General features: G+C 33.1%; 1 protein-coding gene across 1 annotated transcript; it reads left to right on the top strand.

Annotated features, from left to right (window-relative positions):
* Positions 4,766-11,698, top strand: LOC109333439 (dynamin-related protein 1C). Its single transcript, XM_019568927.1, has 16 exons — positions 4,766-5,103; positions 5,230-5,293; positions 5,850-5,954; positions 6,430-6,531; positions 6,773-6,823; positions 7,111-7,172; positions 7,790-7,880; positions 7,999-8,063; positions 8,201-8,395; positions 8,532-8,651; positions 8,750-8,820; positions 8,979-9,204; positions 9,954-10,004; positions 10,121-10,367; positions 10,530-10,669; positions 11,442-11,698. The coding sequence occupies exons 1-16, from the start codon at positions 4,972-4,974 to the stop codon at positions 11,565-11,567; spliced, it is 1,848 nt and encodes a 615-aa protein (XP_019424472.1). The 5' UTR covers positions 4,766-4,971; the 3' UTR covers positions 11,568-11,698.

Genomic DNA, 11,698 nt, shown 5'->3' with positions numbered 1-11,698 from the left:
GTCAGAGCATCTTTGCATACTCAAAGAATATCACTATCCCCATCAACTCTATAGCTGAATCCTTTGGCCGTCCCCAAAGAAACGAAATTCTTCTTCAAAATTGGTATGTGCCTAACCTCACATAACGTCTTCACTACACCATCATTCATCACAATTCTGATTTCTCCCATACTAATAATTCCACATGTTTTATTATTTCTGAGATACACGAAAACAAAATTGTATATCATGTATGTGGTGAATCATTCTCTGTTTGGCATCTTGTGGTGGGAACAACCACTGTCAAGTATCCACTCATTTGTACTATGATTTGATTATACATATAGTAGATCAATTTCACTGTTGTAACCACAATCATATTTTTGTGTAACATTTGTAGATGTAGATACTTCATCTTTCCCCATCGGCTTGCTAGGTCTTCATTCATTGGGACAATCCTTTTTATAATGTCCAGTCTGTTTGCACTTATAGCACTCTACTAGTGTTCTGCCCCTAGAATTTGGTATTTTCCCTTTGGCCCTCTACTTTGTCCCCTCCCACGCGCTTGACTCCCTTTCACCTACAAACCATCACCCTGAGACCCTTCACCTACATTTTGTCTTATTTGAGTGTGGGACAGAAGTGTAGATGTGATCTCATCCAATTTGATTGAGTATTTCATGTACGTCAATGTTGTCACCAAGTGTTCATAGGAATTTGGCAAAGAACACAGTAATATTATTACTTTGTCCTCATCATCAACCTCCACATCAAGTTTTTGCAAGCCATTGATCACTTGATTAAAATTGTTGAGATGTTGTTGCAAATCAGCACCTTCCTACATCTTCAAGTCATAGAGTCTCTGTTTCAAATACAACTTATTTGTTATAGACTTAGACATGAACTGCTTCTCTAATGTCTCACATACCTCTGTTGGTGACGTCAGATCCATAACATCATACATCACCTCGTCTGATAGACAAAGTCGTATGGTCCCTGCAGCCTTCTCCTTCAACTCTTACCAATCCATTTGATCCAAACCATTTGGTGTATTCTCACGCAACGCCTTTGATAGACCTTGTTGAGCCAACATATCCTTAACCCCATTGGCCACAATCTGAAATTACCTGTTCCATCGAATTTCCCCACCTCAAATTTGGCACCTAGGTTAAGAGTCATCTGATACCAATTGTTGGGAACTAGCAAACAATCAAGTAATAAAAAAGTATAGAGAAAAGAGAATAACACAAGGGATTTTGTGACGAGGTTTGGCCAATTGTGTTATGTCCCCGAGAGTTGAAGGGTTACCACTATGTATTATTAGAGAATAATGATTTGTGTTTGACTATTCTTCCCCTTCTTACATTAGGTTTACATAACATAAATATATACCCCTCTACCCCAACCTTTTTACATCAGCTCAAACCCATAACTTATATTGTTGTTATCTAGAGATACAAGTCATTGCACAACATAGACATTTAACAGCGCTTGCTTCAGTGAGTGCTGTTAAATGTCTACTTTCTACAACGCTTCAAAAAACGATGTTAAATATAACATTATGTACTATTGCGATCACATAGAAAGCGTCTCAAAAACACTGTTAAATGACAATTTTAAGTGATGTTATTTTGCTATTCTGGCGTAGTGATGAGGTTTCCCAGAACTCGTGTATATGGGTTTAGAGTTGATTTTTCCATCCTCAAACTCACCCATGAACTTGTCCTAATTTTTGCGATAGCAACATTGTGATAGACAAAACCTACATCGTGGTCTTGTTGCTACCCCTACTCTCTTTGTTTGTTGTAATTGTTTACTAATACACCTCAAATGAATTGAAGTTCATAAGAATTCGTTATAGTACTGAAATAATCCTGATCAAAAAGGAAAGCAACTAAATAGGAAATGAGACGTTTAGCGCACATATTAGAGAATAAAAGCAATCAATTGTTTAATATAAATATTTTTAAGAAAAAACTATATGGACTGATAATATAAAAGTTTTATACATTGTCAGTTTATTATCTACTATTCATTTTTTTAATTATCATTGACTCTAAAAAACAATATAAATAAATGGTGAATGATGTATTGATTATATGTAAATCTTTACACTTAGAGTGCTTTGATATTACACTCTATTATTCATCAAAATTTTAGGTAAGTTAAGTCTCACATAAGCAAGTCTCATGAGCTCTTACACAATATCCATATACAATGTCTTCACTTTAGTAATAGAATTTGTACTCATGAGCTTGTGAGTTATAAATTGATTTCTTACTAACTGACCAACCTTCATCATATAACAAATACATAATAATATTTTCACTTTTTAATAATAAAAAAATACTATATATTAATCACATGCCTATTTTATTTACAAACCATGCATTCAATATTATCCTATTTTATTTACTCTCAAGACACAAATACTATATAATAATAAAACATTAGGTTAAAATCACATGCCTATTTTATTTACAAACCATGCATTCAATATTATCTTATTTGTTTGTGAAAGATAAAGGTTAATTTATAGACCTATTTATCATTGGTTTTGCACAATGTTGTACATGCTAATACAAAATGTTATGATACTATTTTAATATTAAATTTATTGTATAACTTTAATTTATACATAAGTCGTCCTTATACATTGAAATGGGGAAAAATTAATAATCATGCCTTATGGGTTGGATTAGGCTGGATAAGAGGTTGACATATTAACTTCTAATGAGACATTCTCCATGCAACCCTAATCACCTATTCATCACTTCTTTCACTATTATTATTGTCATCATTTTCATTGCCACCATTTTCGCTACCCACTTTGTCATCTCCTTCATTGTTATCTCTTCCATACCATCACAATATATGTTACCATTGTCGGCTATACCTCCTTCATTATTATCATTACTCGACCACCACCTATAATATTGTTATCTCTCAGATATGGTTGCAATCAGTATCATGTTCACCATTATTTTCACACCATTGTCTTCATCAAAACATCTCACCATCTTGTTTATATAATAAGATATATTTTATAAAATATCACATTAGTATAATATTTAAATTTTATCAAATCTTATACAATCAAACCTTATGTATCCACTAATAGTGTAAAATATTTTTACATTGTTATTGACTTTTAAATATAAGTAATACAAATAAATTGTAAATGATATTATATTGATTGAATATAAATCTTCATACTAAAAGTGCATAGATATTACACTATTCTTATCCTCTCATGCATGTCAAATAATCATAAATACTTTTAGATGTGTTAACCAATGTCCTAAAAATATTATTTAAGGAATATAAAATATGAAAATTTATATTAAAAAGACCAAGTTTAACCCATGTCAAAATAAATTCATATGTTATTTTTAATTCAAAATTTTGATTTTATTTCTTTAAATTTGATCACTATGACAATGATATTAAAACCGTACCGGACTGGTTGGTTCGACCGGAAAACTGGCAAACCGGATCCCTAGCCAGTATGGCATGGTCTTTGGATCGGATGAGCATCAGAACCGATCAAAACCGGACCAAACTAGGCGGTTTTGGGTGAAACCGGAGAACCGATCGAGTTGTTACTAAACCGGTTGGTTCATGAAAAAATACTTATTTACAGATCCAGTCTTCTTCATGTTTTCTTCTTCACATTCTGTTCTTCACATCTTCTTCTTCCTTCTTCACATTTTCTTCTTCCTTCTCCATCGAGTCTCTACCATTCCCACAATGTCTCCATATACATCTCTATTGTTTTACATATCCATCTTTCGTCGAGTCTCCAACGTTTCTGAAACGTTTTCATCGAGACTTGAAGGCGTATACTTTCTGCAGAAATGAGAAAGAAGGTGTATTTTTGGAGGTGTATTCAACATTGATAGCAATGGAAGCTATATTTTTGGAGAGAGATAATTAGAAGAAGGTTGGGGAAGAGAGAAGATAAAATAGAATATGAAAGGGGATACTTTATGGAGAAATGAAATGTATACACATTCTAGAGAAATGAAAAGTGTATACATTCTAGGGAAATGAAAATATTAAATAGAATGGGAAGTTAAAGCATTAAAGTAGAGTTTTTTATTTTCCTTTCTGTCTTTTTCCTCAACGGCTCAACCAGAAAGTTAAAAAGATAATAATGTTTGTGAAAAACAATTTAGAAATAATTACTTTATATTGGATAAATATTTATAATTCTTTCTTGGTTTTATGACCTAATTAATTTAGACACATTCGATAATCACTCTTATTTTATATTGGATGAATCATTAACTATAAATTTGTCTATAAGAATTTTTAATAGACTATAAACATTAACTATAAATTTGAGAATATACATATTAGAAAAAAAAAATTACATGTTTATATATATATATATATAAATATAAGCATATATATCCGATTTAACCGATATACAATTTAATTATTGAACCATCGATTGAATCACTAAATCATTATCCTAACCGGTTTAATGACTAGTCCAATTTTAATAACATTGTCCTATAACATTAGTTATCATTAGTTATCATTTCACAAAACTTTTTATATCTTTGGTAGATGTAATAATAGTCCAAAATATCTCACACAAAAAAGCTCATTAAAATGATATAATAACCAAGTCTTTCAAAAAAAATTACATGGAACTAAATTTCTCAACTTAGAGAATAGAAACATGGAAATTGACCATTTGGCCCATGACTCCCTACAAAGGAACCGTTTTTTCAGTTGGTTTCTTCGTCTGTTCGGTCCAAATATTCCATTTTTGTTCTTCATCTTCGCTCTCATTCATCTTTTCCCATCTTATTGGATCCGCATTCTTCATCTAAACTAAAATCTCATCTAATTCACGATTTTGATCTGAAACAAACCCTTCTTAACGTTCACATTGATATTTTCTCTTCACTTCTCATATCAGATCTCATTTCCCTTATTCAAATATCCCTTTTTTTTTCGTTTTCATCGATTTCAATAAAAATGACGACCATGACGAGCTTGATCGGTCTTATCAACAAGATCCAACGAGCTTGCACTGTTTTGGGCGATCATGGCGGTGAAGGTTTGTCTCTTTGGGAAGCTCTTCCCTCTGTTGCTGTTGTTGGAGGACAGGTACCATCTCATACCCATTATTCTAAGTTTCTTAATTTGATCTTCAAGTTTGAGTTTTTGGCTTAAAGTTTTGATTTTGAGAAATGGGTGCTTGTTGCTTTTTTTATTGTGTTTGTGGAAAATCAGAGTTCAGGGAAATCTTCAGTATTGGAAAGTGTGGTCGGAAGAGATTTTTTGCCTCGTGGATCTGGTAATAATGTTTACTAAGTTATTACCATTTTATTATTTTATGATCTTCAGCAATTTAGTTGTGATAAAGTAAGTAATATTGTAATAGGTATATGAGCTATTTTGGTAAACAATTCAATGAAGTTCTTCTTTAGTAAACTTTTTTGAAATAAGCTAATAAGAGCTTATTTGCATAAGCTTCTATAGTTAGCTTATTGAAATAAGTTAGAATGAGCTTATATGAAAGTTTAACAATTACTTTTATAAGTTGTTCTCACAAGCTAAAATAAACTCTTTGAAATGCCCCCAATAGCTATGAATGTAAAGCTGATTTCAAGAGTGAAACGGATTAGCATCCAGCTTCTTGCAATACTGGTTACTGTTTTATCGGACGTGAAAATATGAAAAAATTAAGAGGGTTTGATATATTTTTTACCATAAATAGCTTCCAGTGGGTGGTCATAATCATTTTTTCTTTCCATTTCCAGTCCCAAGTCGTAGATTATATTGAGTGGTAGAGGATGATTATTTTCGTTCCTCTGAATGTCAATGTGACATTCTCTTTTACTGTTTGGAAGGTATTGTTACACGGAGGCCACTAGTGCTGCAACTTCATAAGACGGAGGACGGACAGGAATATGCAGAGTTTCTTCACATACCACGAAAGCGATTCACTGACTTTGGTAAATAAAGTTTTTAACAAAAACATTACTATTCTTGTTTCAACAAGATATGCAATAATGATAAGCTAACATCGTGTTAAGCAGGTTGTTTAATCTTTAGTTCATTTTGATGTTAATAAACTATTGATAGGTTAAACTCAACTTAGTCTCAACCAAAATTGAAGACTTGGTTGAGTTTAGTCATTAGTGGAGGACTTATCCTCCAGTAGAAGGTAGTAGATTTAACCACTTATGGCAAAAATTTACTGCTAAATATGTTTTTAAAAAAATGCAGCAAATATTCGACAAATTTAAGTTCCAGACCATCAATCATTCTGATATTGTTTTGACAATAGAGGCTATGATTGTGAATGAGATGTAAACTTTCTAGGGCTTGTTTTAGCTGGGGGATTTGAGATGTTTGTTTGTGTTCATTGTTCAGTATGGCTAACACATTTACAGCAAGAGTTAATTCTATTATTTGACACCCGTACAGTCGCTGTGAGGAAGGAAATAGCAGATGAAACAGATCGCATAACTGGGAAGACAAAGCAAATTTCTAACATTCCAATTCAGCTCAGCATTTATTCTCCAAATGGTGTGTTTTGCATTATCCATTTCCTAAATATTTTATTGCTTTGTCTCTCTTGCAGCTTATATAATTTATGAAACCTTGTTAAATTTCTGTTGATTGAAGAACATTAAGTTTCTCTTTTAATCCATACCATCGTTATTGGTAATGTCAAAGACATTTAGTTTCTTCTTAACTAATAATGTTCTCTTTCCATATGAATCTTTGATTTGAGACATAAAATGATTTTGTTTGGCTTTTTCTGCAGTTGTAAACTTAACCCTCATAGATCTTCCCGGGCTGACGAAGGTTGCAGTAGGTAAATCGAAACCTTTTAAAAATATTTCCTAGTAGGGTGAGCCTTAGCACAACGATAAGGTTGCTTGCCTCGTGACCTGGAGGTCATGGGTCCAAATCCTGGAAACAACCTATTCGCTTGTGAGGGTAAGGTTGCACACATCTACTCTCTCTAGACCCCATTTGGTGGGAGACTCGTGCACCAGGCCGCCCATATATTTATTTTTTTTATATACAAATTGATGGTGTTCTGATAAAACTTATTGGAACCTCCAATTTATAAATGAAAAACTTTGGCTTCTTTCACAGAGGGACAACATGAGAATATTGTTGAAGATATCGAAAACATGGTCCGTGCTTATGTTGAGAAGGTACGTATACTCTTGATACAAAGATAAGAAAATAGATCAGACAATAGACTGATTCCATACACTGTAAATCACTTCGAATAACACACTGTTTTATGGAAATCGATAATTTATCTTTAATTCTGTAGTGTTATAGCAGAAACTTATGATGCTTGTTCCATCTTAATTAATGAGAAAGTAAGGATCCATGCTCCACAAAAATATTTTCGTTCTAGTCATTTATTTCTGATTAGTTGTCAACAACTTTTGTTCATAACCAGCCATAAATTCACTGCTAGCCTAACCTCCATTTGTCTGCATGACTGACAAGCTTGCATTTTAATGCTAAAGTTTGAAAACCATGCCACAACTCAAGTTTGAAGAAACTGGATGATGTAGTTGAATGGTTAAGGAATCACTCAATTTCTCAGTTGATGGAAAGTCGAATTGATTTTAATTTATTTATCACAATAACCTGTTCTAACTTCTAACATTATTGTTTTGTAATTCCTATAATTCATTTATGCTAACTAATCTACCTTTTTAATATACTTTTCCTGAATTCATTGTGGACATTGATTCTTATTTTTTCCTTATTGATGTCTTCCAAAACTATCTAACTGAATTCTTTGATTGTGAAGCCAAACTGCATTATCTTGGCTATCTCTCCCGCAAATCAAGATATTGCCACTTCAGATGCTATAAAACTTGCGAAAGAAGTTGATCCTGCAGGTATGAATGTTTATGTTGGAAAGAATACAAGGGTACATGCTGTTTTTTCCAATATTTCTCTCTCTTTTTCAGCCTGCATTCATTTAGAAAAGCTTCCGGTCTTTTCTTACTGTTTCAGGTGAAAGAACCTTCGGAGTGGTTACAAAACTTGATCTTATGGATAAAGGAACTAATGCTGTTGATGTAGGATTTCTCTAACCACTTCATTGTTTTCTTCTGTTTTGGTGTTCAAGCACTTCAATTGATTTTGATGTTATTAAGTATTAACTTAAATTTATCAGATTGTATAATGATGGATGTTCTTTTTGTGAATCTTGAAGGTTCTTGAGGGAAGGTCGTACAGGCTGCAGCATCCATGGGTTGGAATTGTGAATCGTTCACAAGCTGATATTAATAAAAATGTTGACATGATTTTTGCTCGTAAGAAGGAGCGTGAATATTTTGAGACGAGTCCCGAATATGGACATTTGGCACATAAAATGGGCTCAGAATATCTTGCTAAGCTTCTGTCTCAGGTATTCTCGTCAATGTTTCCTATTTTATTCAAGTTTCTGAAATATTTTGATTATGTTGCTATTCTTCAGTGGATCCTCTAATTTGTCACACAATGTGTAATTTTCTCTCCTTTCTTTCAATGGCTTATGACTTCAGCATTTGGAGCTAGTTATTAGACAGAAGATACCTAGTATCATTGCCTTAATAAATAAGACCATCGACGAGCTTAATGCAGAGTTGGACCGTATCGGCAGGCCAATTGCTGTGGACTCAGGGGTTAGAACAAACTGTTACACTTATGCTAAAATCAACTTTTTTAGATTTCGAAGTACTTTATTCATGTTTATGCTTAATTGTGTTGCGTGTTTTTGTAGGCCCAACTATACACTATTTTAGAAATGTGTCGTGCATTTGACAAAGTATTTAAGGAGCACCTGGATGGAGGGTAAGTGCTGTTATTAAGGTTTAGCATTAACGTAGTAGACTATTGTTTTCTTTCTAACAAATGAGTTTTATGCAACTAATATTTCTATTTTCTTGGTGCGTTTTTAACTTTTTTGGGGGAGTTAACATATTTAATCAAGTTACCAACTGTTATTTCAGACGTCCTGGCGGGGACAAGATATATGGGGTTTTCGATCACCAATTACCAGCTGCTCTAAAAAAGCTTCCCTTCGATCGCCATCTTGCATTAAAAAATGTCCAGAGAGTTGTCACTGAAGCTGATGGTTATCAGCCCCATCTGATTGCTCCGGAGCAGGGTTATAGAAGACTCATTGACGGATCTATCAGCTATTTCAAAGGCCCAGCTGAAGCCTCTGTGGATGCTGTAATCTTCATGACTTTATTTTTTTTAAATTCTGATCATGTGGCTACTGTGAATGCATTCATACTAACTTTATGGATATGATGGAATCACCAGATATTAATATGAACTAGATATACTTGTTTATGCATAATATAGTTACTTGATTGATTAACGTCCTAGACATTTACCATATTGTACTTTTATTTATTTCAAAATAATTTTTTTATCTCCTTGCAAGAGCTGCATCTTCTCTGTCTTGATCATGACAGGTATTTTTGAAGGAATTTCAAGGCCAAATGAAGTTATTCTTAGTGAAAATCATGACATCAACTAACATTTACGAGCATACGATTCCATCTGTTCTGAATCCACTTATGGTTCCCAATTCTGGAAAAACCGAAATTGCATGCTCTAAAAGTCATGCTGCAAAAAGCTTTATATATCCTTTTCTGGTCATGCGAAATCCTGTTGTCTTTAATTCCAAAAAACCATAACTTTGAAATTAGCTTTCTTTGTACCTAATGTTGCCACTTGGCTTCCTTTAGTCTATCACATGTTGAATGTTTAACCTGTTTTTTTATTCTTCTTTTCTTTTTGTTACTCTTCAAATGAAATTAGGAAGAAGTTACTCCACAAGGAATGGTTTTCCTAATCTACATTTCTGTAACAAATGTTTGTTCTTGCTGTTCTTTTTTGTGATAAGTTAACTGTCTAGCAAGATTATTGTGTTTCAAATAATAAATTACATGTTTTTTCCCTCTATTATTCAGGTCCACTTTGTTTTAAAGGAACTTGTACGGAAGTCAATTGTGGCAACTGAGGTAGGCAATGTTTTAAGTTGATATAACTTTCAGACAGGTCATGATTGTCATTTATATATGTGCAAGTTGATGGAAGAGAGAAAAAATCTGACAGTTGTTCTATTTATTGGATGTAGGAGTTAAAACGATTTCCAACACTTTCAAATGATATAGCAGCTGCTGCAAATGAATCGTTGGAAAGATTCCGAGACGAAAGCAGGAAGACAGTCTTGCGGTTGGTTGATATGGAGTCCAGTTATCTGACAGTGGAGTTTTTCAGGAAGATTCATCTTGAACCAGAAAAGAATCCGAATGCACCAAATGCACCAAATCGGGGTGGTACCACTATAGACAATTACACTGACAATCATCTCCGGAAGATTGGTACTTTGTTTTCCACAAGCCTCTCTATCAAAATGTTAATAATAGTAATACATAGCAGAAAATATTGTATTCAGTCTCATTTTGGGTTTTGATTCAACACTGTTATAAGTCAGATACTAATTATTCTGTTGGTTAAACTATATACTGTGTTCCTTGTTGCAGGATCAAATGTTAATGCATATATCGGCATGGTTTGTGAAACGCTTAAGAATTCTATACCAAAGGCTGTAGTTTATTGTCAAGTTAGAGAAGCTAAGAGATCATTGCTTAACCGCTTTTACGTTCAAGTTGGGAGGAAGGAGGTATGATTTTATATCTTTTGTTTAAAATTTTGTCTATCTTTGACAATATTTCCACCTCATTCCCTTAGCATGTTATTTTCATGGTATAGATGAAAACAAGTATATGCTACACTTATGTTAGGATTGTGAGTTTACTTATATTTCATCAATGCCTCTTTTGTCCATGGAAAAACATAATGAACTCCATGGTCTAAGCATTTTACAAAAGTATTGTTTATTGTCCATATCATTTGTGTAACAAGTTCCTAAATAAGGTGAATCAAACTATATTGTTGTACTGGGTTGTGTGGAGGAGTTTATTTGAGCTAATGAGAAGAACTTATTTCAATAAGCTTATCAGAAAAGCTTATGAAAATAACTTGCAACAGTCAAATAAACTAGTTTATTTTAGAAAAGCTTGTTTAGGCTCTTAATTAAACTATTTACCAAAACATGCCCTAAGTTTTAAGTCTTTCAATTTATTGATAGAGTCAATTTGTCAATATTTAAATACTCTCATACTATACGTGCAATACAAGTACACAAACTATATTGTAGTGAGAGCGATACTTGTTGGGAGGGATAGCCACGTACCCCGAAAGCGATTAATTCCTTACCCGTATCTTAATTTATATGTAAGTGAAAAGCAGACTACTTTCATTGTTAAGATTTCTTGTTAAGCAAGGTGGTCTTGCACAATATGAGGGATTTATTTCCATTGTTGGTTTAGAAATGGTGAAAGTATATAAATTGCAGTAAAGATTATGACTAAACTGTTTGAGCTACTACACAGAAGGAGAAATTGGGCGCCATGTTGGATGAAGACCCAGCACTTATGGAAAAAAGAGCACAATTAGCTAAAAGGCTTGAATTGTACAAGCAAGCTAGGGATGATATTGATTCAGTAGCTTGGAAATAATGAAGATCAGAGATTTTGTCATAGATTTTATGATTCTTATGATTCTTTTTTAATCAAACTCCAAAACAGAAGAGTATACTGTTGCTGTAACAAGTATTTGCACTTGCATATAATTGATAATTCTTTTGCCA

This window comes from Lupinus angustifolius, chromosome LG18 (assembly GCF_001865875.1).
Source record: "Lupinus angustifolius cultivar Tanjil chromosome LG18, LupAngTanjil_v1.0, whole genome shotgun sequence".
Lineage (NCBI taxonomy): Eukaryota > Viridiplantae > Streptophyta > Magnoliopsida > Fabales > Fabaceae > Lupinus > Lupinus angustifolius.
The sequence above is the reverse complement of the archived record's forward strand: the minus strand, read 5'-3'. Positions and strand labels throughout refer to the sequence as shown.

What these genes read in the sequence shown, in the direction of transcription:
- LOC109333439 (XM_019568927.1), top strand. Translation starts at nt 4,972, where the DNA reads ATGACGACCATGACGAGCTTGATCGGTCTTATCAACAAGATCCAACGA. An exon ending in TTTTTTGCCTCGTGGATCTG is followed by an intron (nt 5,294 to 5,849) that starts GTAATAATGTTT and finishes ACTGTTTGGAAG; the next exon opens with GTATTGTTACACGGAGGCCA. An exon ending in AAGGAGCACCTGGATGGAGG is followed by an intron (nt 8,821 to 8,978) that starts GTAAGTGCTGTT and finishes CTGTTATTTCAG; the next exon opens with ACGTCCTGGCGGGGACAAGA.